At 54.2% G+C, this 25,358-nt stretch overlaps 1 protein-coding gene across 1 annotated transcript in view; it reads left to right on the forward strand.

Moving 5' to 3' along the window:
- Nucleotides 1–12,711, forward strand: part of ATP6V0B (ATPase H+ transporting V0 subunit b) — a 26,030-nt gene extending 13,319 nt beyond the window's left edge. The window contains exons 3-8 of the mRNA XM_040360949.1: nucleotides 338–421; nucleotides 896–973; nucleotides 7,825–7,894; nucleotides 8,889–8,940; nucleotides 10,306–10,496; nucleotides 12,267–12,711. Coding sequence (XP_040216883.1) covers nucleotides 338–421; nucleotides 896–973; nucleotides 7,825–7,894; nucleotides 8,889–8,940; nucleotides 10,306–10,496; nucleotides 12,267–12,293 — 502 coding nt within the window. The 3' untranslated portion in view covers nucleotides 12,294–12,711. The remainder of the gene's footprint in view (nucleotides 1–337; nucleotides 422–895; nucleotides 974–7,824; nucleotides 7,895–8,888; nucleotides 8,941–10,305; nucleotides 10,497–12,266) is intronic.
- The last annotated feature ends 12,647 nt before the right edge of the window (nucleotides 12,712–25,358 follow it).

Below are 25,358 nucleotides of genomic sequence, written 5' to 3' on the forward strand. Positions count from 1 at the left end.
CATCCCCCCTGCTTGGTAGAGTACTGTGAATGGTCAGATCACTAGTTGAAGACCAGAAATTTCCGTATTCTACCGCACTGGTATTTAGAGAATTACAGGCTGACATCAGACGGGGACATCGGACAGGAAATCCTCCAATAAATGTATAGGTGACCTTCACTGTGTCTAATGGGATCCTCTCTTGGTATCGGTGGCCCCATTATTCTATACATTTGATCTCCCGTAACATTGAACCTCTTATATACCAGCGCTGTGTGTTCAGCCAATAGTTTGCTCTGTCACATATGTGGGTGTGGTGTAAAGACTTGTATCTGATTGGTCCGTTTTCTTTCTTCAGGTTCCTGACGGAGACCTCGCCGTACATGTGGGCGAACCTTGGCATCGGATTGGCCATCTCGCTGTCTGTGGTGGGAGCAGCCTGGTAAGTGACAGAAGGGGGGTGCAGCCATTGTTCTGATCCCTCCACCATTCAGCTCTGATAATGTCCCTGGTCAACGCTACAGCTTCCAGTGCTGTATACAGCCCAGCGCCTGGAAATGAGAACTGTCTGTGTTGCCTCATTCAAAAAAAAGTTCAACTGATTGAAAGTTTAGAATACATCGATTTTTGTGGATCCATATGAACAGCCCTCAGTTCAGACACTATAGTATCCTGGAGTGATGGACTGTGTGATCTCTCCTTGTACAGCAGGGGTGCTCAACCTGCGGCCCTCCAGCTGTTGCGCAACTAGAAGTCCCATGAGGCATTGCAAGGCTCAACAGTTACAAACATGCCTCTTAAAGGCATGATGTAGTTCTGCAACAGCTAGAGGGCCACAGGTTGAGCGCCCCGCCTGTACAGGGACCACTGCTCTGTTGTGTCCCTGCGACTAACGATCTGTGTCTTCTTCTTAAAGGGGAATTTATATCACTGGCTCCAGCATCCTGGGAGGAGGAGTGAAGGCTCCACGCATTAAAACCAAGAACCTGGTCAGGTAAGTGTCCCTCAGGCCTGCGGTGACCATTTATAATTCCTTCTTCATGTATCGGACTTGATGACGTAATGCTCCAGTTCCCATGAAATCTCATTATTTGAAGGTGAACTCTAGACGCATAGCGACCAGCGCACGCACATTTACCTCTACACAATGGCACGGGCAGGCAAATGGGCGTACCTGTACGTTTCTTTAAATTTGCCGCCCAGCAGGCATGCGTGCCTACAGAGTACTCTCGCGGGCCCCGGAAACTCGATGTTCCCCCGGCGGCCCCAGATTGCGGTTGGCAAAGGTAGAACAGGAGGATACCTTTTGTAAAAAAGGCATTCTTCTGTTCGGCCTCATGACGTGTCACTGATCGAATGTTCCCTGTGATCGGGATCAGTGACGTGTCTGTGGTAGCTCCTTCCCCCTAGGACACACTTGGCCCCTTCAGCGCCACCTAGTGGTTAACCCCCTTTACTGCCAGTGTCATTTACACAGTAATCGGTGCATTTTTTCCCCTCCCGTCTTTCAGGACAGCCCACAATTGAGAGATACTCCTCCTCTTCCTCTAGGAAACACTGCGCCAGCCCATAAATTTCTCACTCCCCCTGCCAGACCTCAGTATTAGTGTTTCCTCCGGTGGGGAGACACTGTGCATGGGAACCTAGGCCAATTCAGGCAGAGGACTGAGGCCATTCTTTACCTTAAAGGAAGCAGAGGCTTCCAGGTGAATCCTGGTGCGGTGCAGGCCCACCATTTGCCACCCCATCCACGCCGAGCGCGGCTGCTGGCTGCGGGGGACCCCTATCTCGTCCAGCGGGGCGTAGCGAGGGAGACATCAGGACTCGCCCTGTACTACAGGCCGCAGAAATTTTTTTTTGAACCGAGCGGGCTGGACGGCGGGTGACGTCATTTCCGGTGTAGAGCGGATGTCTCCCCTTTGAACCGCGACTTCCGGTTCCGGGTCGCGGTGCTGATAGGAGGTCCGGGCGGACGCTGGAGGGAGTCGGATCTCGCACAGGCGAAGAGAAGCTCTCGGCAAGCAGCCACCTGCGGTCATGTCGGCAGCATCTCCAGAGCCAGCCCTGACAACTGACGCTACCTCCAGCGAGCCTAAGGTAAGAGTACCCTGGGGAGGGGCGCTCTCTAGCTTAGGTTTGCCTCTCCATGTAGGGTTCAATGCATGGGGAGGCAAGCCTCCTGGGTGGCCAGGGGAGGGGGAGTCCTTAGTCCCAGGGTTTATAGAGGGCTAGGTGCACTCCCAGGGTTGTAACCAATTTTAAAACTGTTGTTTTCTGTCCTTTTCTGTGTTTCAGAAGGCCATTGAAAAAACGGGTGGTGGAAGGCATAGCTCAAAGAGGAAGTGTACCTCCTGTAGGGATATCCTTCCAGAATCATGGACTAAGGTCCTGTGTAGGGATTGCATTCAATCCTTAGTCAGGGAAAATGAATTAGAACAGGAGTCAGGACTTGCAGCCTCTGTTAAAGAGCTGTCATCCACTTTCTCCTCATTCAAATCTCTGTTTGAGAGGTTACAGCCCCTGGCTGTCCCCACCCAGGTTACAACCCAGCCACAGGCTCAGGGTCCTGCTCCTGTCATACCCATTGCAGCAGCTATGGCAGATGTTTCCGCAGGCCCTTCCCAAGAGGAACCGGTTCTTCCGGATAGTGCCACCTCTGATTCTCAAGAGGGGTCAGATGGAGAGGACCAGGACGGGGAGTCCAGGAAGCCCTCTAGGTACAAGTTGTCGCTGGATGAGGTAGAGGACCTCTTAGGGGCAGTTTACACAACCCTTGGTATCCAAACCGACAAAAAGCCTCTTACCCTCCATGATCGACTGTACAGAGGTCTGGAGGAGCAAGAGAAAAAGGTCTTCCCAGTACATGATATACTGGTAGAGACCATTAAGAAGGAGTGGCAGGATCCTGAAAGGAAACCCTTTTTTTCCAGATCCCTAAAGAGGAGATTCCCCTTCTCAGAGGATCCTTCGTCTGTTTGGAACAAAAGCCCCAAATTAGACGCCGCCTTCTCCCAAGTGTCCAGGAACACGGATTTAGCGTTTGAGGACATGGGGGTTTTGTCCGATGTTATGGACAAGAGAATGGATTCCCTATTAAAGAAATGTTGGGACTCTACTATAGGGAATCTTAAACCAGAACTTGCCGTCACGGTAATGGCCCGCAATCTAGAGCATTGGCTCTCTAAGATTCAGGAGCACATTGAAGCTGGTACGGATAAGGAAACTATTTTAGCTTCCTTCCCTACTATCCTGCAAGGAGTCGCTTATATAGCGGATGCCTCAGCGGAGTCAGTCCGCATGTCAGCCAGATCGGCTGCTCTGGCTAACTCGGCCAGAAGGGCCCTCTGGCTCAAGACTTGGACTGGCGACAGCGCCTCTAAATCCAAGTTGTGTGGTATTCCCTTCACAGGTGACCTGCTTTTTGGCCCAGGCCTTGAAGCAGTACTAGACCGCACGGCGGACAAAAAGAAGGCCTTTCCTCCTAAAAAGAAAGTCACAGTACAGGCAGGAAGGGGGTTTCGTCCGCAAAAACAAAAAGGGGCCAAACCGGCAGGCCAAAAGAGGGTTTGGACCCCCAGGGGCAGAGGTGGAGCGATTTTTCACCCTCCTGTCCAGCCCCCTAAGAACCCATGACTCGCTAGTCAGGGTGGGAGGAAGACTGGGGACCTTTCTCCCACAATGGGAATCAATTTCCCCAAACCAGTTTGTCCTGGCGGTCATAAGAGGGGGATACCGACTGGAATTTTCATCGCCTCCCCCCCAGAGATACCTAGTCACCCATCTACCCAGGGACAGGGAGAAATCCGAAGCCTTGTTGGGAGCTCTAAGGGAGCTAGAGGATCAGAGTGTCATCCTCAGAGTTCCAAGGGCAGAGGAAGGAAGGGGATTTTATTCACATATCTTTGTGGTAAAGAAGCCCTCAGGGAAATACAGGTTAATCCTAAACCTAAACCCTCTGAACAGATCCATTTCATACAGGAAGTTCCGCATGGAATCGATTTACACAGTCAGAGCCCTCCTTCCCCTCAATTGTTTCATGGTATCTCTGGACCTCAGAGACGCATACTTGCACGTTCCGATCGCAGAGAGTTCTCAGAAATATCTGCGATTGGCCGTGGACCTAGAGGGAACGATTGTACACCTCCAGTTCAGGCTCTGCCATTCGGGCTATCCTCATCGCCCCGGATTTTTACCAAGATCCTGGCAGAACCCATAGCGTTTCTGCGACTTCAGGGAGTATCCATCATAGCCTATCTGGACGACCTGCTTCTTTTCGCAGCCTCACCAGAGCAGCTATCCAGGGACCTGGAAGTGACCAAGAAGGTTCTAACGGACCTAGGGTGGTTACTGAACCTACAAAAGTCCAGTTTAAATCCATCACAACGGATCACTTACCTGGGGTACCTGCTGGATTCCACTCTCTCAAGAGTGTTCCTCCCGGTAGAGAAAGTCAAGAAGTTGGACAGAGCAGTGGCTTCCCTCCAAAACAATCAACAGGTGTCACTAAGGTCCCTGATGTCAACGCTAGGTCTGTTGACATCTGCCCTCCCAGCCGTGCAGTGGGCAGGTATTCACTTTCGCCCGCTGCAGGCCTTCCTACTAAGGGTCTGGGATCACAGCCTAGAAGCCCTAGACTCCTTGATTCAAGTACCACTTCAGGTAAAAAGATCCCTCTGGTGGTGGAGAAAGGCCACCAACGTAACCCAAGGACGTCTGTGGATTATCCCGGTGTCTCGGGTGGTAACCACAGACGCAAGCGGCAAGGGCTGGGGAGCACACCTGGGATCCCTTCCAGCGCAGGGTACCTGGGGTCTCCAGGATCTAAAAAGATCTTCCAATTGGAAGGAGCTGAGGGCAGTGGGCCTAGCCCTCAGGTTCTTTCAGGAAGAACTCCAGGGGCACCACATTCAGGTGAGATCGGACAATTCATCGGCCGTAGCCTACTTAAACAAGCAGGGAGGCACGAGAAGCGAAAGTTTGTCGGTCCTGACAGCAGAGATTCTGGGCTGGGCCGAGATCCACACCCTCTCCCTTTCGGCGGTCTTTCTGAGGGGAGAAAGAAACGTGACAGCAGACTTCCTCAGTCGAAGGCAGCTGAGGGAGGGCGAGTGGACCCTCAACCAGGAGGTCTTTCATCTCCTGAACAAGAGATGGGGAACTCTGGAGGTGGACCTCTTCGCCTCAAGAGAAAATGCGAAGACCCCCTGTTTCTTCTCCCTGAACAAAGGAGAAGGAGCAAGGGGGGTGGATGCCCTGTCCCAAAGCTGGAAGTTCGGAAGATGCTATGCATTCCCACCTCCGGTACTTCTGCCAGCAGTTCTGAGAAAATTCCAATCAGAGCACACCTCTCTAGTCCTGGTAGCTCCTTACTGGCCCAAGAGGGCATGGTTCTCAGTCCTCAAGCAGTTAGCGGCAGAACCACCCTTATTTCTACCTCAACGAGAGGATCTTCTATCACAGGGCCCAGTCCTATGCCCACAAGTTCACAGGTGGAGGCTAGCGGCGTGGCTGAGGAAGCCATACTAAGATCCAAGGGATTTTCCGAAGGTTTAATTGCCACCCTCCTTAATAGTAGAAAGAAGGAGACCCGCAAAATTTACAAGGTTTGGCTTCGTTTCAACGAATGGTGTGTAAATTGCCCCTGTTCTGTACAGAGCCCCACGGCTGTCATAGAATTTCTTCAGTGTGGGGCAGATAAGGGTCTTTCAGTTAGCACCCTTAAAGGGCAGGTTTCGGCACTTACGGTGTATTTAGAAAAACCTCTGGCCACCAGTCCCTGGGTAGTCAGGTTCTTTAGAGCACTAACCAGACAGAGACCAGCTCGAGGTCCACCCTTCCCCAGTTGGGACCTGTCTCTGGTGTTGCGTACCTTAACGGGTACTCCCTTTGAACCCTTAGATAATTGTTCTCTAAGGGATTTAACCTTAAAAACAGCTTTTTTGGTTGCAGTGACCACTGCTAGGAGGGTCAGCGAGCTAGAAGCTCTATCGATCAGACCCCCTTTTTGTGTTATTTTCCCGGATCGGGTCGTTTTCAAGACCGATCCAGCCTTTCTTCCTAAAGTGACTTCAAAGTTTCACAGGAGTCAAGATATAGTTTTACCCTCTTTTTGTTCCAACCCTTCGGGGGAAAGGGAACGACGTTTCAGTACGTTAGATGTTAGGAGAAGTATCCTACATTACTTAGAGGTGACTAGACCGTTTAGAAGGTCAGACTCACTATTTGTTTTATTTTCTGGAACCAGGAAGGGATGCAAAGCATCCAGGCGCACTATTGCCAGGTGGCTAAGACTAAGCATTGGGCAAGCATACACTTTGGCTGGTAGGGAAATCCCTACAGGAATAAAAGCACACTCCACTCGAGCGTTGGCAACCTCTCAGGCAGAAAGAGGTGGAGCAACGCCGGAACAGATTTGCAAAGCAGCAACATGGTCCAGCTACACCACCTTTGTTAAACACTACAGGGTGGACCTGGTTTCGGCAGGTGAGCAAGCCTTTGGGCGAAAGGTTTTGCAAGCCATAGTCCCACCCTAGTTGGTAAGTTCTCGATTATCCTCAATTGTGGGCTGTCCTGAAAGACGGGAGGGGAAAAATAGAGTTACGTACCGGTAACGTCTTTTCCAGTAGTCTTTCAGGACAGCCCTGGGTACCCACCCGAATAGAGGAAGTCTGATTTCAAGACCAGGACATGATGTTGATATGTAATAGTATGTTATTAACATGTTCTTGTGTCTCCCCAGCTGACCGGAGGTGCTCGTATAAAAACTGAGGTCTGGCAGGGGGAGTGAGAAATTTATGGGCTGGCGCAGTGTTTCCTAGAGGAAGAGGAGGAGTATCTCTCAATTGTGGGCTGTCCTGAAAGACTACTGGAAAAGACGTTACCGGTACGTAACTCTATTTTTTTTTAGCTCTGATCGCTGTATTAATGAGAGCGGTCCCAAAAATGTGTCAAAAGTGTCCGTTATGTTCATCAAAAAGTCGCATTTACAATAAAAATCGCTGACCGCCGCCATTACTAGTTAAAAAAATAAAAATGCCGTAAAACCATACCCGCTATAACTTTTGCGCAAACCAATCAATATACGCTGCTTGCGATTTTTTTATTTTTGGTTAAAAAAATGTAGAATACGTACCGGCCTAAACTGAGAAAAACTTATTTAAAAAAATAAATAAAATTGGGGATATTTATTATAACAAAGTAAAAGATAAAGTACAAAATATTCCTTTTTTTTTTTTTTTTTTTCAAATTTTGTCGCTCTATTTTTGTTTATAGCGCAAAAAATTAAAACCACCGAGGTGATCAAATGCCACCAAAAAGAAAGCTCTATTTGTGGGGAAAAAATACGTCAATTTTGTTTGGGACCCACGTCGTACGACTGCGCAATTGTCAGTTAAAGCGGCGCAGTGCCGAATCGCAAAGTGCTCTGGTCTTTGGCCAGCCTAATGGTCCGGGGCTGAAGTGGTTAAACAATACAGATTAGGAGTTCATATCTGTAAATTGTAATGAGGTGATTTGTGACACAGTGACCTGTTACTGCAGATGCCCTGACATCACTCTGCGTCCAAGCTCCACCCACCTAAGCATCTCCCCTTTCAGTCCATAAGTGTACCATGCAGCCAATCCCATGGCTTCGTTGAGGAGGAGGGGTAATAATGTGTTGGGTGATCTTCCTTTCTGTTGGCAGGAAATGTTTGTACCCAGAGGTGACACTTGGCAGTGGATGTTATTCATATACAAACACAAGGAAGTAATATTTCCAGCATGCCCCGCCCCCTCGATGTCACATGATTGAGGGGGTGGTGGTGAGCGATGATCATTGCACTCATGTTTATTTCCTCCTTCCAGCATCATCTTCTGTGAAGCTGTGGCCATCTACGGAATCATCATGGCCATTGTGATCAGCAATATGGCGGAGGTGAGGATCTCTTGTATCTGAATTACATTGTACGTCCGGCATTGCCCACATTTTAGAGGGGGGCGAGGGAGTAGGCGGCTTTCTGGAGAGGGGGCGGGGGAGTAGGCGGCTTTCTGGAGAGGGGGCGGGGGAGTAGGCGGCTTTCTGGAGAGGGGGCGGGGGGGTAGGCGGCTTTCTGGAGAGGGGGGGGGGGGAGTAGGCGGCTTTCTGGAGGGGGGGCGGGGGAGTAGGCGGCTTTCTGGAGAGGGGGCGGGGGAGTAGGCGGCTTTCTGGAGAGGGGGCGGGGGAGTAGGCGGCTTTCTGGAGAGGGGGCGGGGGAGTAGGCGGCTTTCTGGAGAGGGGGCGGGGGGGTAGGCGGCTTTCTGGAGAGGGGGCGGGGGAGTAGGCGGCTTTCTGGAGAGGGGGCGGGGGAGTAGGCGGCTTTCTGGAGAGGGGGCGGGGGAGTAGGCGGCTTTCTGGAGAGGGGGCGGGGGAGTAGGCGGCTTTCTGGAGAGGGGGCGGGGGAGTAGGCGGCTTTCTGGAGAGGGGGCGGCTTTCCGGAGAGGGGGCGGGGGGAGTAGGCGGTGGCCTTCCGGAGAGGGGGCGGGGGGAGTAGGCGGTGGCCTTCCGGAGAGGGGGCGGGGGGAGTAGGCGGTGGCCTTCCGGAGAGGGGGCGGGGGGAGTAGGCGGTGGCCTTCCAGAGGGGGCGGGGGGAGTAGGCGGTGGCCTTCCAGAGGGGGCGGGGGGAGTAGGCGGTGGCCTTCCAGAGGGGGCGGGGGGAGTAGGCGGTGGCCTTCCAGAGGGGGAGGGGGGAGTAGGCGGTGGCCTTCCAGAGGGGGAGGGGTGGCCTACTGGAGAGGGGCAGGGGTAGATGGGCAGCCTTCTAGTAAGCTGCATGACCTCACCCACTCGGCTGTGGACAGTATCAGGTCAGATGTGTTCTGTGGGGGGCGGGGTGATGGCTCATGGGCGGGACGTCGCTGTTAATCTGTGAAAATGTTGTTTTGTATTCCAGCGTTTCTCAGGAAACACTCCGGAGACCATCGGGAGAAACAACTACCATGCAGGTCAGTCCTCTGCATTGTCTGCTCATGGGGGGGGGGGGGCCGTTATGGCTCAAAGGGCACAGCGGGTGTGTACAGACCTGGGAACTCGGCACAGGGATGGTGGGAACCCCTCATAATGGCACAGCGGGGGTACAGACCCGGGAACTCGGCACAGGGATGGTCGGAACCCCTCATAATGGGCACAGCGGGTGTACAGACCAGAGAACTCAGCACAGGGATGGTGGGAACCCCTCATAATGGGGCACAGCGGGTGTACAGACCCGGGGACTCAGCACAGGGATGGTGGGAACCCCTCATAATGGGCACAGCGGGGGTACAGACCCGGGAACTCAGCACAGGGATGGTGGGAACCTCTCATAATGGGCACAGCGGGTGTACGGACCCGGGAACTCAGCACAGGGATGGTGGGAACCCCTCATAATGGGCACAGCGGGTGTACAGACCCGGGAACTCGGCACAGGGATGGTGGGAACCCCTCATAAGGTGTAAAGACCTGGGAACTCAGCACAGGGATGGTGGGAACCCCTCATAATGGGCACAGCGGGTGTACAGACCTGGGAACTCAGCACAGGGATGGTGGGAACCCCTCATAATGGGCACAGCGGGTGTATAGACCCGGGAACTCAGCACAGGGATGGTGGGAGCCCCTCATAATGGGCACAGCGGGTGTACAGACCCGGGAACTCAGCACAGGGATGGTGGGAACACCTCATAATGGGGCACAGCGGGTGTACAGACCCAGGAACTCAGCACAGGGATGGTGGGAACCCCTCATAATGGGCACAGCGGGTGTACAGACCCGGGAACTTGGCACAGGGATGGTGGGAACCCCTCATAATGGGCACAGCGGGTGTACAGACCCGGGAACTCAGCACAGGGATGGTGGGAACCCCTCATAATGGGCACAGCGGGTGTACAGACCTGGGAACTCAGCACAGGGATGGTGGGAACCCCTCATAATGGGCACAGCGGGTGTACAGACCCGGGAACTCGGCACAGGGATGGTGGGAACCCCTCATAATGGGCACAGCGGGTGTACAGACCGGGGAACTCAGCACAGGGATGGTGGGAACCCCTCATAATGGGCACAGCGGGTGTACAGACCCAGGAACGGCCTACTGTTGCAGTTCTGCAATGTGCTCACTAGATGGCGCCATTGTAGTGTGGTGGTTGGCTGTGCCTTAGGACAATGTCCTCTCTGTATAAGGCTCTTGGATCCCCCCCCCCCCCCCCCCGGTAAATATGAGCGGAATGTTCCTTCCTCCCGGATCTCCTTTCCCTCTGATCATCACTCAGATAAAATGTCTGTATTGTGAATTGTCTTATTATTCGGGATCGGCTCTCACATTTATCTTGTATCTGTAGGGTTCTCCATGTTTGGCGCCGGCCTCACGGTGGGCTTTTCTAACCTCTTCTGCGGGATCTGTGTCGGTATCGTTGGCAGTGGCGCAGCGCTGGCAGATGCCCAGAATGCCAGCCTCTTTGTGAAGATTCTGATTGTGGAGATTTTCGGGAGCGCCATCGGCCTGTTCGGGGTTATTGTGGCGATTCTGCAGGTGGGTATAAAGATGGGGGTGGAGCCAATTGCTGAATCTGGTGCAGCTGTGCGTAGTAACCAATCAGCTTCCAACTTCAGCTTCTTCAATAAAGCTTTGACAATGAGGCTCCATTCACACTTGTGTGACTACAATGCGACTTTGGATGGGTGCGACTTGGATGCAACTTTGACTGCTGCACAACGGTCGCATTAATAGTAAGATGCCACTTTCAGTCTATGGCACTCAAGTCGCATGAAAAGTTGCATCAAAGTAGTGCAGGGACCTTTTTTTTTTTTTTTTTTTTTTAAGTTGCATAGATTTGTTCGGCTTCTATTAAAAAAATAAAAATATTGCGACTTTGTGCCCAGAGTTGCACAAGTGTGAATGAAGCCTAAAAACAGACCTCTTGTAACGTGTCTGCGCACCTTTCTAAAGAAGAATTCCAGGTCTGGGGATTTCATGCATAGTTATATACAGAGTAATTTATCAGACCTGTGAGATCTCTCTAGAAGCTGGAAATCGTTACTACCCCCCCCCCTACTGCACCGCTGCCGCCGCATCCCCCTACTACACCCCCCCCCCTACTGGGGGAGCGCTGCCGCCCCCCCCCCCCCCCCCTACTGCAGCGGTGCCACCCCCCTACTCCAGTGATCTCCACTAGCTTCCGGATCCTCTGAGCCGCTGCCCTGCTGAGTAGTAAACTCAGGAGATCGGTTGTATTTTCTGAATAAGTGCAAATCGTTCTGTGATTGGACAAGCTGAGGCAGTGCCCTCGCGCACTTCATCCCATCTAATCAGAGGATGCTTTGCCTTCATTGAGAAAATTATGCGGTGCTGGTGTGGTAGGGGCGGGGCGGTGCTGGTGTGGTAGGGGCGGGGCGGTGCTGGTGTGGTAGGGGCGGGGCGGTGCTGGTGTGGTAGGGGCGGGGCGGTGCTGGTGTGGTAGGGGCGGGGCGGGGCTGGTGTGGTAGGGGCGGGGCGGTGCTGGTGTGGTAGGGGCGGGGCGGTGCTGGTGTGGTAGGGGCGGGGCGGTGCTGGTGTGGTAGGGGCGGGGCGGTGCTGGTGTGGTAGGGGCGGGGCAGTGCTGGTGTGGTAGGGGCGGGGCAGTGCTGGTGTGGTAGGGGCGGTGCTGGTGTGGTAGGGGCGGGGCAGTGCTGGTGTGGTAGGGGCGGGGCAGTGCTGGTGTGGTAGGGGCGGGGCAGTGCTGGTGTGGTAGGGGCGGGGCAGTGCTGGTGTGGTAGGGGCGGGGCAGTGCTGGTGTGGTAGGGGCGGGGCAGTGCTGGTGTGGTAGGGGCGGTGCTGGTGTGGTAGGGGCGGGGCAGTGCTGGTGTGGTAGGGGCGGGGCAGTGCTGGTGTGGTAGGGGCAGTGCTGGTGTGGTAGGGGCGGTGCTGGTGTGGTAGGGGCGGTGCTGGTGTGGTAGGGGCGGTGCTGGTGTGGTAGGGGCGGTGCTGGTGTGGTGTGGGCGTAGTAGCAGTTTCTACTTCAGTGATTTCCAGGTTCTAAGGCAGAGATCTCCAAACTACGGTCCTCCAGCTGTTGCAGAACTACACGTCCCATGAGGCATTGGAAAACTCGGCATGATGGGAATTGTAGTTCCTGAACAACTGGAGAGCCGTAGTGTTGGAGACCCCTGATCTAGAGGGATCCCCCAGGTCTGGTATAATACAGAGTTGGTCCAAGCTGGAGAAATGTAACTATGTAGCAATTTCTTCACGATCCCCTCTCTGATTGTACACCCCCCCTCTCTGATTTATAAACCCCCCTGACCATCGTCTTGTCTCTTCCAGACCTCTAAAGTAAAGATGGGGGACTGAGCGGAGCGGCTGGGAGGAGCCGTGTGTTGCGTCCTCCATTCCCGGAGACCAGAAGACAAGATTTATTTATTCCATTCGCTCATCTCTGAAGATCGCCGTCACATGACTTTTTTTTTTTTTGGGCCGGTTGTATTTTTATTTGAAACTCCTGAAATGTGCTGTAAAGATGGTGTATATAATTATTTTACCCCTCCCCCGATGTCGCCCTGTTTTAGGATCTTGTGATAAAATTATATATATTTGTTTTGTGGAGATCTATTTACTAAGGTGTTCCTTTCTCAACCAATGCCAGGAGAGTGTTTTCATCCCCCCCCCAGCCCCCCTCCTCTCTGATCGACGCCGGTCATGGTGACCGTTTTTATGTGAAAATAAAATAAAGGAGCGCCGAGGTGCGCAGGTTTCCCTCCCACCATCTACAGACTGGAGAGTTTCTTGTGAGGATGATGTATATTTGTCTATGTCTGTACATACCTTGTAAGGGGGGGGGGGGCGTATACATAGAACGCACGTGTCATCGCCGCCGCTAAATATCTGTGATTGGTGCTTCAGAGGGCTGCATGCGCTCCGCTGTATTGTTGTTCCCTGGATGATGGCATTGGGCAGATCGGGGACGGCGGGATCGTCTCATTTCACAACGGCCTTGGATAACCCTTGCTGCCATTAACACCCATCGCTAGGCCCCCCCACCCAACTGATTGCTGAACCTAAATAAGGTTTTTACCTGAACCCCCAGTCATGTAACACACTTTGGGTCACAGCTTTCTTTTATTTACGGGGGGGGGGGGGGCAGGCTTTCTTTAGGGGTCTATGCCTCCTGTTGGCTATTCAGCAGGAGGGTTCCAGATGCCCACATGGGAGGGGGACGATCTTGGGGTTGCCCATGGGGAGGGGGACGATCTTGGGGTTGTCTATGGGGAGGGGGACGATCTTGGGGTTGTCTATGGGGAGGGGGACGATCTTGGGGTTGTCTATGGGGAGGGGGACGATCTTGGGGTTGTCTATGGTGGGTTCACCCCGAGGGAGCGTGTGGCTGAGGATTTGGACATTGCTGCCCCTTTTCCCATCCTGGCACCCAAGGGTGGCCGACACCAGCCAGCATGGTCTGGAGTTGGGGTCCCTGTTCCCATGGGTAATGAGGGGTCCCTGTCCCCCCCCCCCCCCCCAAAGCAGTACCTCCTCTCCCTCTCTATAGTGTCCTTTGCCCTGCCCCCACCCTACCCACAGTGTAGGTAGCACTTTCCTACCTTACACAGGTGTACAGTAAGCGGAGATCAGTATCGCGTGATGGGAACCGCTGGAGTTAACTTTTCACATCAACAGGCTGATGATTGGTTGCTGGGTGATCCTAGCAACCAATCACCTGCTGTGTAATGTAAAAAGTTAACTCCAGCGGTTTCTCCCCCCCCCCCCCCCCACCCAGCCCTGTGATACCGCCGTCCAATGAAGAGGACAGTGGCAAAAATGTCCGAGGTGCTGAGTACCTGTGAATTGGTCACAGGCACTGACGAGCCGGACATCCAGGGGTTGCTGACCCCTGTATTAAAACAACCCTATCTGAGCTAACACGTTTCAAGGGATGAACCCCCTCCTCATGCTCTGATGAAGAGGGTTTGTCTCTTGAAACATGTTGGCCGGTGAGCCTCTGTGACAAGTAACCTTTTACAAAAGTTACACCATCACTATACGTTTCAAGGTGGCAACCCCCTCTTCATGCTCTTCTGAGGAAGGTTTGTCCCTTGAAACCAGTTACCCCCCCCCCTGGTGCGGCTTTAGACTGGGAAATCTTAATAACGAACATACAAAGAGGAAGAAAAGTGGCACAAAGGCCCAAGTGCTTTACCAGATAAAAATGTAAAGAAAAGTAACGAGTGCAGGAAAGCTCGATCAACGAGTACGGTAAAAACCAGACCCAAGAGACGGGTTAACCCTTTGTAAGGAAGGTAACATAAACACGACCCTGGCATCAGCACGACACACTGGCTAACGCGTTTCAAGGGACAAGCCCTCCTTGTCAGCCTGAAGAGGGTTCATCCCTTGAAACGCGTAGTGACTGTGTAAGGTTATGTATCAAAACGACCATGGAGTTGTTGAGATTGGCCAGCTTAACACGTTTTCAAGGGATGAACCTTCCTGATCAGAGCATGAAGAGGGTTCATCCCTTAAAACGCGTAATGATGGGGGTAACCCTCGTAAGGTTGCGTATTAAGACCACCCTGGCGTCATTGAGACTTGCGGCTAACACGTTTCAAGGGAGGAATCATCAGAACATGAAGAGGGTTCATCCCTTAAAACGTGTTGGCTGGCAAATATCCAATGGACGTTTTGATATGTAAACCTTACACCGTCACTACGCGTTTTTTAAGGGACCCTTCTTCATGCTGTGACCAGTGTGTGTCTGTGACGCCAGATTTGTGTTGATATGTTGCCTTACAAAGGGTTAACCTGTCACTTGGGTCTGGTTTACTGTTACCGTACTCTTTGATCAAGTTTTTCTGCCCATGCACTCATTACATTTTCTTTAAATGACGCCATAGTCCTTACAAGGCTTGGACTGTCACTACGCGTTTCAAGGGATGACCCATCTTCATGCTGTGACCAGGAGGCTTTGTCCCTTGAACTGTGTTTTTGGCTGGTGAGTCTCGGTGTGATGCCAGGGGGTCGTCTTGACCTGTAACCTTTACGTAGGTTGTCCTGTCACTTGGGTCTGGTATTTTTTTCTGTGGTACTCGCCTTCATTTTTATTTTTTGATAACCGATGTGCGACCCTAACGTCACAGCGGCTTTAAAAAGGTCCCTTTTTTCCCCCTCAATCTCATGCTTTCCACCAGTGGCGTTCCTGGGTCTACAAAAGATCCGAGGCTAGAACCCATAGAAGCGAGGTAAAGAAAGTCATACAGTTGGGCGGACATACACATGTATGTGTCCCCTGTCCCCCTGCACCCCACCCTAGTGTCCTCTGTCCCCCTGCACCCCACCCTAGTGTCCTCTGTCCCCCTGCACCCCACCCTAGTGTCCTCTGTCCCCCTGCACCCCACCCTAGTGTCCCCCTGCACCCCACCCTAGTGTCCCCCTGCACCCCACCCTAGTGTCCCCCTGCACCCCACCCTAGTGTCCCCCGTCCCCCTGCCCCCCACCCTAGTGTCCCCCTGCCCCCCACCCTAGTGTCCCCCTGCCCCCCACCCTAGTGTCCCCCTGCCCCCCACCCTAGTGTCCCCCGTCCCCCTGCCCCCCACCCTACTGTCCCTCGTCCCCCTGCCCCCCACCCTAGTGTCCCTCTGTCCCCCTGCCCCCCACCCTAGTGTCCCTCTGTCCCCCTGCCCCCCACCCTAGTGTCCCTCTGTCCCCCTGCCCCCCACCCTAGTGCCCTCTGTCCCCCTGCCCCCCACCCTAGTGCCCTCTGTCCCCCTGCCCCCCACCCTAGTGTCCTCTGTCCCCCCACCGTAGTGTCCTCTGCCCCCCCACCGTAGTGTCCTCTGCCCCCCTGCCCCCCACCGTAGTGTCCTCTGGACCTACGACTGGCCGATACCAGGTCCCCAAAGTTACCAGAGAAATGACCTTTCCACATGGGAGTCTATGGAAGGGGTGCCTGACTTTGAAAAATCGGGCACAAAAAAAAATGTGCCCAAAAAACTCGGCTTATACTTAAGTATATACGGTAATAGAAATCTATGGCTCGGTGCAGCTAACCGGTAGGAAAGGCGCAGGTGCCCTGCCCTGTGTTAATATGCCCATTGCCAGTGCATGTGATGACCTTTTCCTCCTCCAGCCTCTGCTGGCATCGCTCTCCAGGCTGCTAGAAAGGTCCCAGGAGAATCGCACTCGGTATCACTCTGCCTGGGACAGGAGCCAGAGCTACAGAGGAAGCATCGGCTTATGTGGTTCCCGCTTCCTCCTCCGCGACCACCCGCTTCCTCCTCCGCGACCACCCGCTTCCTCCTCCGCGACCACCCGCTTCCCCCTCTGCCAGCAAAAGCCCGATGGAGCCTACACGCGGTCAGAATTTCCGACCAAAAGCTCACGTCGGACTTTTGCTGGCGGAATTTCCGATCGTGTGTTGGAAACACATTCCCATTAGGGGGATGAAGAAGGGGTTGAGGATGAAGAATATGGAGAGCTGGTTAGGAAGGGAGGGCAGGATTCGGATAGGGAGCTTTCCTTAGATTGGCGGTGACTATAGACGTCTATTCTGCTCTGTACTCTGTACTGTAATGGTCAGTCATCGCCATTCATACGTAGATCTTCCTCTGCAGAAAAGGCTTACTGATGAGCGTCCTCTAATCAGCTCTCACCATGCGGTCCTGAGTCCGGGAGATTGTCTAATGAAGGCGTTGGTGGGTGGCATGCTGCTTCCATTTACATATAAAGTACAACTTTAGGGCTAGATTCAGCAAAGAATTACGCCGGCGTATCCATAGATACGCTGCGTAAATTCAAAGCTGCGCCGGCGTATCTTCTTTCTGTATTCAGAAAGCAAGATACGCCGACATTAGCCTAAAGATACGACTGGCATAAGTCTCTTACACCGTTGTATCTTGGGGTGCATCCTCACGCTGGCCGCTAGGTGGCGCTTCTGTCGTTTTCGGCGTAGAGTATGCAAATTACCTAGTTACGTCGATTCACAAACGTACTTGCGCCCGGCGTTTGTTTTTTTTACGTCGTTTGCGTAAGGCTTTATCGGCGTAACGTTGTGCCTGCTTCTATGAGGCGCACTCAATATTAAGTATGGACGTCGTTCCCGCTTTGATTTTTTTATTTTTTTTACGTCGTTTGCGTAAGTCGTTCGCGAATAAGGCTGGACGTAATTTACGTTCAAGTCGAAACCAATGACGTCCTTGCGACGTCATTTGGAGCAATGCACACTGGGATATGTACACGGACGGCGCCGTTCGTACAAAATGTCAATCACGTCAGGTCAACACACATTAGCATAAAACACGCCCCCCCCCCCTTACACATTTGAATTACGCGCGCTTACGCCGGCCCCATTTACGCTACGCCGCCGCAACTTACGGAGCAAGTGCTTTGTGAATACAGCACTTGCTCCTGTAAGTTGCGGCGGCGTAGCGTAAATACGATACGCTGCGCCGCCGTAAGATCAGGCGCAGCTACCTGAATCTAGCCCGTGGTGTGTATGAAGTAGAAGTGAAGGCCGGCCTCGCACAGAGGGCACAGTCGGAGTCGCGCCCTTCTTCTGGCTGTACGCAAGGCACTTGTATTCGACTTTCAGGATGAAAACTGCGGGATGTACGAAGGCGACAAACCGGCCGCAGTTTGCACGGCTGGTCAGTAGCGGGTCACATCAACCTCATTGGTTGGTTTTGTGATTTAAGGTGGTTGTGCGGGGCCAGTGCGTTGGGATGCCGGAGCTGCTGGAGCTTCTTTTTGCGCACCGCAGTTTTCTTGCGGTCAGTATTGGCCCAGACACGCCCCCTCTGCCTGAAATAGGCGGCTGGTAAGTCACCCATTCACCAGATTTAGGCCCGGATTCACAGAGAGCAAGGCGCACATTACGCCGCCGTAGCGCAAACCAATGTATGCCACGCCGACGCAGCGCAGAGAGGCAAGCATGGAATTCAGGAAGCCAGTGCTCCCAAAGCTGCGTCGGCGCGGCGTAGGTTTCGAAGGCGCAGGCCGGCGTAGGTGGAAGTTGGCGTTACCCCATGTAAATGATGGGCCGAGCGCCAGACAAGTACGTTTAACGAACTGCGCATGCGTCGTGACGTGGACGCATCCCCCTGCGCATGCTCACAACCACGTCGGAACAACTGCCTAAGATACGCCGGATCACTGCGTACGCCATGAATGTATCCTACGCCCAGCCAGACTCACGTCCAACCTAAACTACGCCGGCTTGTGTTCCCTGGTGCAGACCTGTGCATGTCTGTTGCCGGGTTGCACCTCCTTTATGGGGAATAACTTTACGCCGGACGTGCAACTTACGCGCACCTCTCGTAGCCTGCGTCGGCCGCACGTACGTTCGTGAATCGCCGTATTTTCCTCATTTGCGTATTTGAATGGCTGATCAATGGGAGCGCCACCATGCGTCCGGCGTAAATGTGCGCCCACCCTACGCCGGCTTAGGCAAGTTACGTCGGCGGGATGAAGCCTGTTTTTAGGCGCATATCTGTTTTTGGGTACGGCGCACAGATACGACGGCGCACATTTGCACTTACGTCGGTGTATCTTGTTCTACGTCGGCGCAAGTGCTTTGTGAATCCGGGCCTTGGTGTTTAGATCATAGCCGGGGATATCCAATGATTATCACCTTCCCCATTCATAAGAAAAGTGTCCCCTCCGGAGAGATTTTCTATCACTTCCTGTCTCTGTGACACAAAAAGCAAAATATTACAAAACCCCAGACGATGCATGAGACGCCGCCGTAATTTCAAATCTGCGTCGGCGTTTCGTTCCGCCGATTCACAAAGGCAGTCACGCTGTAAAAATAGGCTTCCTCCGCCGACGTAACTTGATTGCGGCGGCGGCGTAGAATTGTGTGCAATATCACTTTGGCCGCTAGGGCGGCGCTTCCGTTGTTGACGGCGTAGAATATGCTAATTTCTTAGATACGCCGATTCACAAACGTACGTGCGCCCGGCGTTCGTTTTTTTAACGTCGTTTGCGCTAAGGCTTTTTCGGCGTAAGGCTGCTCCTGCTATTAGGAGGCGCAGCCAATGTTAAGTATGGACGTCGTTCCCGCCGTCGGATCGTAACTGCATATTTACGCTGGCCGCTAGGTGGCGCTTCCGTCGAATTCCGCGTCGAGTATGCAAATTAGCTAGATACGCGAATTCCCGAACGTACGCCCGGCCGACGCAGTAAAGTTACGCCGTTTACGTTAGGCTTTTCCCGGCGTACAGTTACCCCTGCTATATGGTGGCGTAAGTGCGGCGTAACAATGTTAAGTATGGCCGTCGTTCCCGCGTCGAAATTTGAAACAGTTACGTCGTTTGCGTAAGTCATCCGTGAATGGCGCTGGACGCCATTTACGTTCACGTTCGAAAACCAATGATGTCCTTGCGACTACATTTACCGCAACGCACGTCGGGGAAATTTTAGGGACGGCGCATGCGCGGGAACGCGCCTAATTTAAATGATCCACGCCCCCCTACGGGATCATTTGAATTCCGCGCGCTTACGCCGGCCCCTTTTACGCTACGCCGCCGCAACTTACGGAGCAAGTGCATCGTGAATACAGCGCTTGCTCCTGTAATTTACGGCGGCGTAGCGTGAAGACGATACGCTGCGCCGCCGTATCAGTGCGCGCCTTTACCTGAATCTACCCCAGTGATTTCTACACGAAAAGAAAATGTAGGGATTAAAATCCCCCCACCCACCCAAAATATCATATCGGACCCTCATCTGAGCACGCAGGAAAGGGGGCCCCCATATTGATGAGGACAAGGGCCTCTTCCCCAAAACTCTGGGGGGTCTGCAGGCAGGGGGGAGATATCGTAATCTGTCACAACAAGGGGGATCCCGGATTCCAGCCCCACATGTGAGTGTGTAAGGGGGAGGGGTATACAGTGCCCCTCCCTCCTCATTCACCAAAAATGTAATACATAATCTGTGCGCTCATCAGATCAGTGCGCAGCCCCACAGAGGAACACCGGGTGGCGCCATCACACCTGATAGATTCTCATGTGTCAGAACCCGCTGAGCTGCTACTTGGAAAATGACAAAATTATCCCCTCCCCCTCCCCCAAATCTCATCCTTTATATAAAAAAAAACTTGTGTGATTTCTCATCTTATTTTCATAAAAGATAAAAGAATCCCTCTGTCCCCCCTCTGTACCCAGATCCCTCTGTCCCACCTCTGTACCCAGATCCCTCTGTCCCTCTCCTGTACCCAGATCCTTCTGTCCCTCCTCTGTCCCTCCTCTGTACCCAGATCCCTCTGTCCCCCCTCTGTCCCTCCTCTGTACCTGGATCCCTCTGTCGCTCCTCTGTACCCAGATCCCTCTGTCCCTCCTCTGTACCCAGATTTCTAAGTCCCTCCTCTGTACCCAGATCCCTCTGTCCCTCCTCTGTACCCGGATCCCTCTGTCCCACCTCTGTACCCAGATCCCTCTGTCCCTCTCCTGTACCCAGATCCTTCTGTCCCTCCTCTGTACCCAGATCCCTTTCCTGTACCTGGATCCCTCTGTCCCTCCTCTGTACCCGGATCCCTCTGTCCCCCCTCTGTACCCAGATCCCTCTGTCCCCCCTCTGTCCCTCCTCTGTACCTGGATCCCTCTGTCGCTCCTCTGTACCCAGATCCCTCTGTCCCTCCTCTGTACCCAGATTTCTAAGTCCCTCCTCTGTACCCAGATCCCTCTGTCCCTCCTCTGTACCCGGATCCCTCTGTCCCACCTCTGTACCCAGATCCCTCTGTCCCTCTCCTGTACCCAGATCCTTCTGTCCCTCCTCTGTACCCAGATCCCTTTCCTGTACCTGGATCCCTCTGTACCCGGATCCCTCTGTCCCTCCTTAGTACCCAGATCCCTCTGTCCCTCTCCTGTACCCGGATTCCTCTGTCCCTCCTCTGTACCCAGATCCCATTCCTGAACCCGTATCCCTCTGTCCCTCCTCTGTACCCAGATCCCTTTCCTGTCCCCGTATCCCTCTGTACCTGTATCCCTCTGTCCCTCCTCTGTACCAAGATCCCTCTTCCCCCCTCTGTACCCCGATCCCTCTGTCCCCCCTCTGTACCCAGATCCCTCTGTCCCCCCTCTGTACCCGGATCCCTCTGTCCCTCCTCTGTACCAGGATCCCTCTGTCCCTCCTCTGTACCCGGATCCCTCTGTCCCCCCTCTGTACCCGGATCCCTCTGTCCCCCCTCTGTACCCAGATCCCTCTGTCCCCCCTCTGTATCCAGATCACTCTGTCCCTCCTCTGTATCCAGATCACTCTGTCCCTCCTCTGTACCCGGATCCCTCTGTCCCTCCTCTGTACCCGGATCCCTCTGTCCCTCCTCTGTACCCAGATCCCTCTTTCCCTCCTCTGTACCCGGATCCCTCTGTCCCTCCTCTGTACATATATCTCTCTGTCCCTCCTCTGTACCCAGATCCCTCTGTCCCTCTCCTGTACCCAGATCCTTCTGTCCCTCCTCTGTACCCAGATCCCTTTCCTGTACCTGGATCCCTCTGTACCCGGATCCCTCTGTCCCTCCTTAGTACCCAGATCCCTCTGTCCCTCTCCTGTACCCGTATCCCTCTGTCCCTCCTCTGTACCCAGATCCCTTTCCTGTCCCCGTATCCCTCTGTACCTGTATCCCTCTGTCCCTTCTCTGTACCCGTATCCCTCTGTCCCTCCTCTGTACCCAGATCCCTCTGTCCCCCCTCTGTCCCTCCTCTGTACCTGGATCCCTCTGTCGCTCCTCTGTACCCAGATCCCTCTGTCCCTCCTCTGTACCCAGATTTCTAAGTCCCTCCTCTGTACCCAGATCCCTCTGTCCCTCCTCTGTACCCGGATCCCTCTGTCCCACCTCTGTACCCAGATCCCTCTGTCCCTCTCCTGTACCCAGATCCTTCTGTCCCTCCTCTGTACCCAGATCCCTTTCCTGTACCTGGATCCCTCTGTCCCTCCTCTGTACCCGGATCCCTCTGTCCCCCCTCTGTACCCAGATCCCTCTGTCCCCCCTCTGTCCCTCCTCTGTACCTGGATCCCTCTGTCGCTCCTCTGTACCCAGATCCCTCTGTCCCTCCTCTGTACCCAGATTTCTAAGTCCCTCCTCTGTACCCAGATCCCTCTGTCCCTCCTCTGTACCCGGATCCCTCTGTCCCACCTCTGTACCCAGATCCCTCTGTCCCTCTCCTGTACCCAGATCCTTCTGTCCCTCCTCTGTACCCAGATCCCTTTCCTGTACCTGGATCCCTCTGTACCCGGATCCCTCTGTCCCTCCTTAGTACCCAGATCCCTCTGTCCCTCTCCTGTACCCGGATTCCTCTGTCCCTCCTCTGTACCCAGATCCCATTCCTGAACCCGTATCCCTCTGTCCCTCCTCTGTACCCAGATCCCTTTCCTGTCCCCGTATCCCTCTGTACCTGTATCCCTCTGTCCCTCCTCTGTACCAAGATCCCTCTTCCCCCCTCTGTACCCCGATCCCTCTGTCCCCCCTCTGTACCCAGATCCCTCTGTCCCCCCTCTGTACCCGGATCCCTCTGTCCCTCCTCTGTACCAGGATCCCTCTGTCCCTCCTCTGTACCCGGATCCCTCTGTCCCCCCTCTGTACCCGGATCCGTCTGTCCCCCCTCTGTACCCAGATCCCTCTGTCCCCCCTCTGTATCCAGATCACTCTGTCCCTCCTCTGTATCCAGATCACTCTGTCCCTCCTCTGTACCCGGATCCCTCTGTCCCTCCTCTGTACCCGGATCCCTCTGTCCCTCCTCTGTACCCAGATCCCTCTTTCCCTCCTCTGTACCCGGATCCCTCTGTCCCTCCTCTGTACATATATCTCTCTGTCCCTCCTCTGTACCCAGATCCCTCTGTCCCTCTCCTGTACCCAGATCCTTCTGTCCCTCCTCTGTACCCAGATCCCTTTCCTGTACCTGGATCCCTCTGTACCCGGATCCCTCTGTCCCTCCTTAGTACCCAGATCCCTCTGTCCCTCTCCTGTACCCGTATCCCTCTGTCCCTCCTCTGTACCCAGATCCCTTTCCTGTCCCCGTATCCCTCTGTACCTGTATCCCTCTGTCCCTTCTCTGTACCCGTATCCCTCTGTCCCTCCTCTGTACCCAGATCCCTCTGTCCCTCCTCTGTACCCGGATCCCTCTGTCCCTCCTCTGTACCCGGATCCCTCTGTCCCTCCTCTGTACCGGGATCCCTCTGTACCCAGATCACTCTGTCCCTCCTCTGTACCCGGATCCCTCTGTCCCTCCTCTGTACTCGGATCCCTCTGTCCCCCCTCTGTACCCCGATCCCTCTGTCCCTCCTCTGTGCCCCGATCCCTCTGTCCCTCCTCTGTACCCAGATGCCTCTGTCCCCCCTCTGTACCCCGATCCCTCTGACCCTCCTCTGTACCCAGATCCCTCTGTCCCCCCTCTGTACCCGGATCCATCTGTCCCTCCTCTGTACCCAGATCCCTCTGTCCCTCCTCTGTACCCCGATCCCTCTGTCCCTCCTCTGTACCCAGATGCCTCTGTCCCCCGATCCGTCTGTCCCTCCTCTGTACCCAGATCCCTCTGTCCCTCCTCTGTACCCAGATGCCTCTGTCCCTCCTCTGTACCCAGATCCCTCTGTCCCTCCTCTGTACCCAGATCTGTCTGTCCCTCCTCTGTACCCAGATCCCTCTGTCCCTCCTCTGTACCCAGATGCCTCTGTCCCTCCTCTGTACCCAGATCCCTCTGTCCCCCCTCTGTACCCGGATCCCTCTGTCCCTTCTCTGTACCCGTATCCCTCTGTCCCTCCTGTGTACCCGGATCCCTCTGTCCCTCCTCTGTACCCTGATCCCTTTGTCCCTCCTCTGTACCCCGATCCCTTTGTCCCTCCTCTGTACCCTGATCCCTCTGTCCCTCCTCTGTACCCGGATCCCTCTGTCCCTCCTCTGTACCCAGATCCCATTGTCCCTCCTCTGTAACTGTATCCCTCTGTCTCTATTCTTTACTGGATCTCTCTGTCCCTCCTCTGTACTCGGATCCCTCTGTCCCCCCTCTGTACCCGGATCCCTCTGTCCCTCCTCTGTACTCGGATCCCTCTGTCCCTCCTCTGTACCCGGATCCCTCTGTCCCTCCTCTGTACCCGGATCCCTCTGTCCCTCCTCTGTACCTGGATCCCTCTGTCCCTCCTCTGTACCCAGATCCCTCTGTCCCTCCTCTGTACCCGGATCCCTCTGTCCCTCCTCTGTACCCAGATCCCTCTGTCCCTCCTCTGTACCCAGATCCCTCTGTCCCTCTGACCCTCCTCTGTACCCGGATCCCTCTGTCCCTCCTCTGTACCCAGATCCCTTTGTCCCTCCTCTGTAACCTGATCCCTCTGTCCCTCCTCTGTACCCGGATCCCTCTGTCCCTCCTCTGTACCTGGATCCCTTTGTCCCTCCTCTGTACCCAGATCCCTCTGTCCCTCCTCTGTACCCGGATCCCTCTGTCCCTCCTCTGTACCCAGATCCCTTTGTCCCTCCTCTGTAACCTGATCCCTATGTCCCTCCTCTGTACCCGGATCCCTCTGTCCCTCCTCTGTACCTGGATCCCTTTGTCCCTCCTCTGTAACTGGATCCCTCTGTCTCTATTCTTTACTGGATCCCTCTGTCCCTCCTCAGTACCCGGATCCCTCTGAAGGGGGACAAGGGGATCTGGGAGTTTATGATATACAGGAGGAGTCTACTGTAAATATCAATGAATTTGGGTTTAAATCTATCATTATAAAAAAAACGAAGCCACCTCCACTGTTATCGCCTCTGCTCCGCCCCCGTCGCCAGCAATGTAATTCATCCCATAGAACCCGATTGAGTTTTGCGGTGACACATTTTAGCGTGAATTCCCCCCGGGGATCGTCTGATCTGTATTCTGTGTCCTCCGATCCCCCCGGAAAACGATATTGTTTTATTTATAGTGATCTGAAATCTGCGAATTATTGACGGGATGGAGCCGCGGCGGACAACCAGCCCGACGATCAATACTTCTCCTGATGTAAGTGGGCGGAGAATTGATTAACTCTTTCATTGAAGGCACAAGCTGTACCCAGATCCCTCTGTCCCTCCTCTGTACCTGGATCCCTCTGTCCCTCCTCTGTACCCGGATCCCTCTGTCCCTCCTCTGTACCCGGATCCCTCTGTCCCTCCTCTGTACTCGGATTCCTCTGTCCCTCCTCTGTACCCGGATCCCTCTGTCCCTCCTCTGTACCCGGATCCCTCTGTCCTTCCTCTGTACCCAGATCCCTCTGTCCCTCCTTAGTACCCAGATCCCTCTGTCCCTCTCCTGTACCCGGATCCCTCTGTCCCTCCTCTGTACCCGGATCCCTCTGTCCCTCCTCTGTACCCGGATCCCTCTTTCCCCCCTCTGTACCCAGATCCCTCTGTCCCTTCTCTGTACCCGAATCCCTCTGTCCCTCCTCTGTACCCGGATCCCTCTGTCCCTCCTCTGTACTTGGATC

Source organism: Rana temporaria, chromosome 7 (assembly GCF_905171775.1).
Source record: "Rana temporaria chromosome 7, aRanTem1.1, whole genome shotgun sequence".
Classification (NCBI taxonomy): domain Eukaryota; kingdom Metazoa; phylum Chordata; class Amphibia; order Anura; family Ranidae; genus Rana; species Rana temporaria.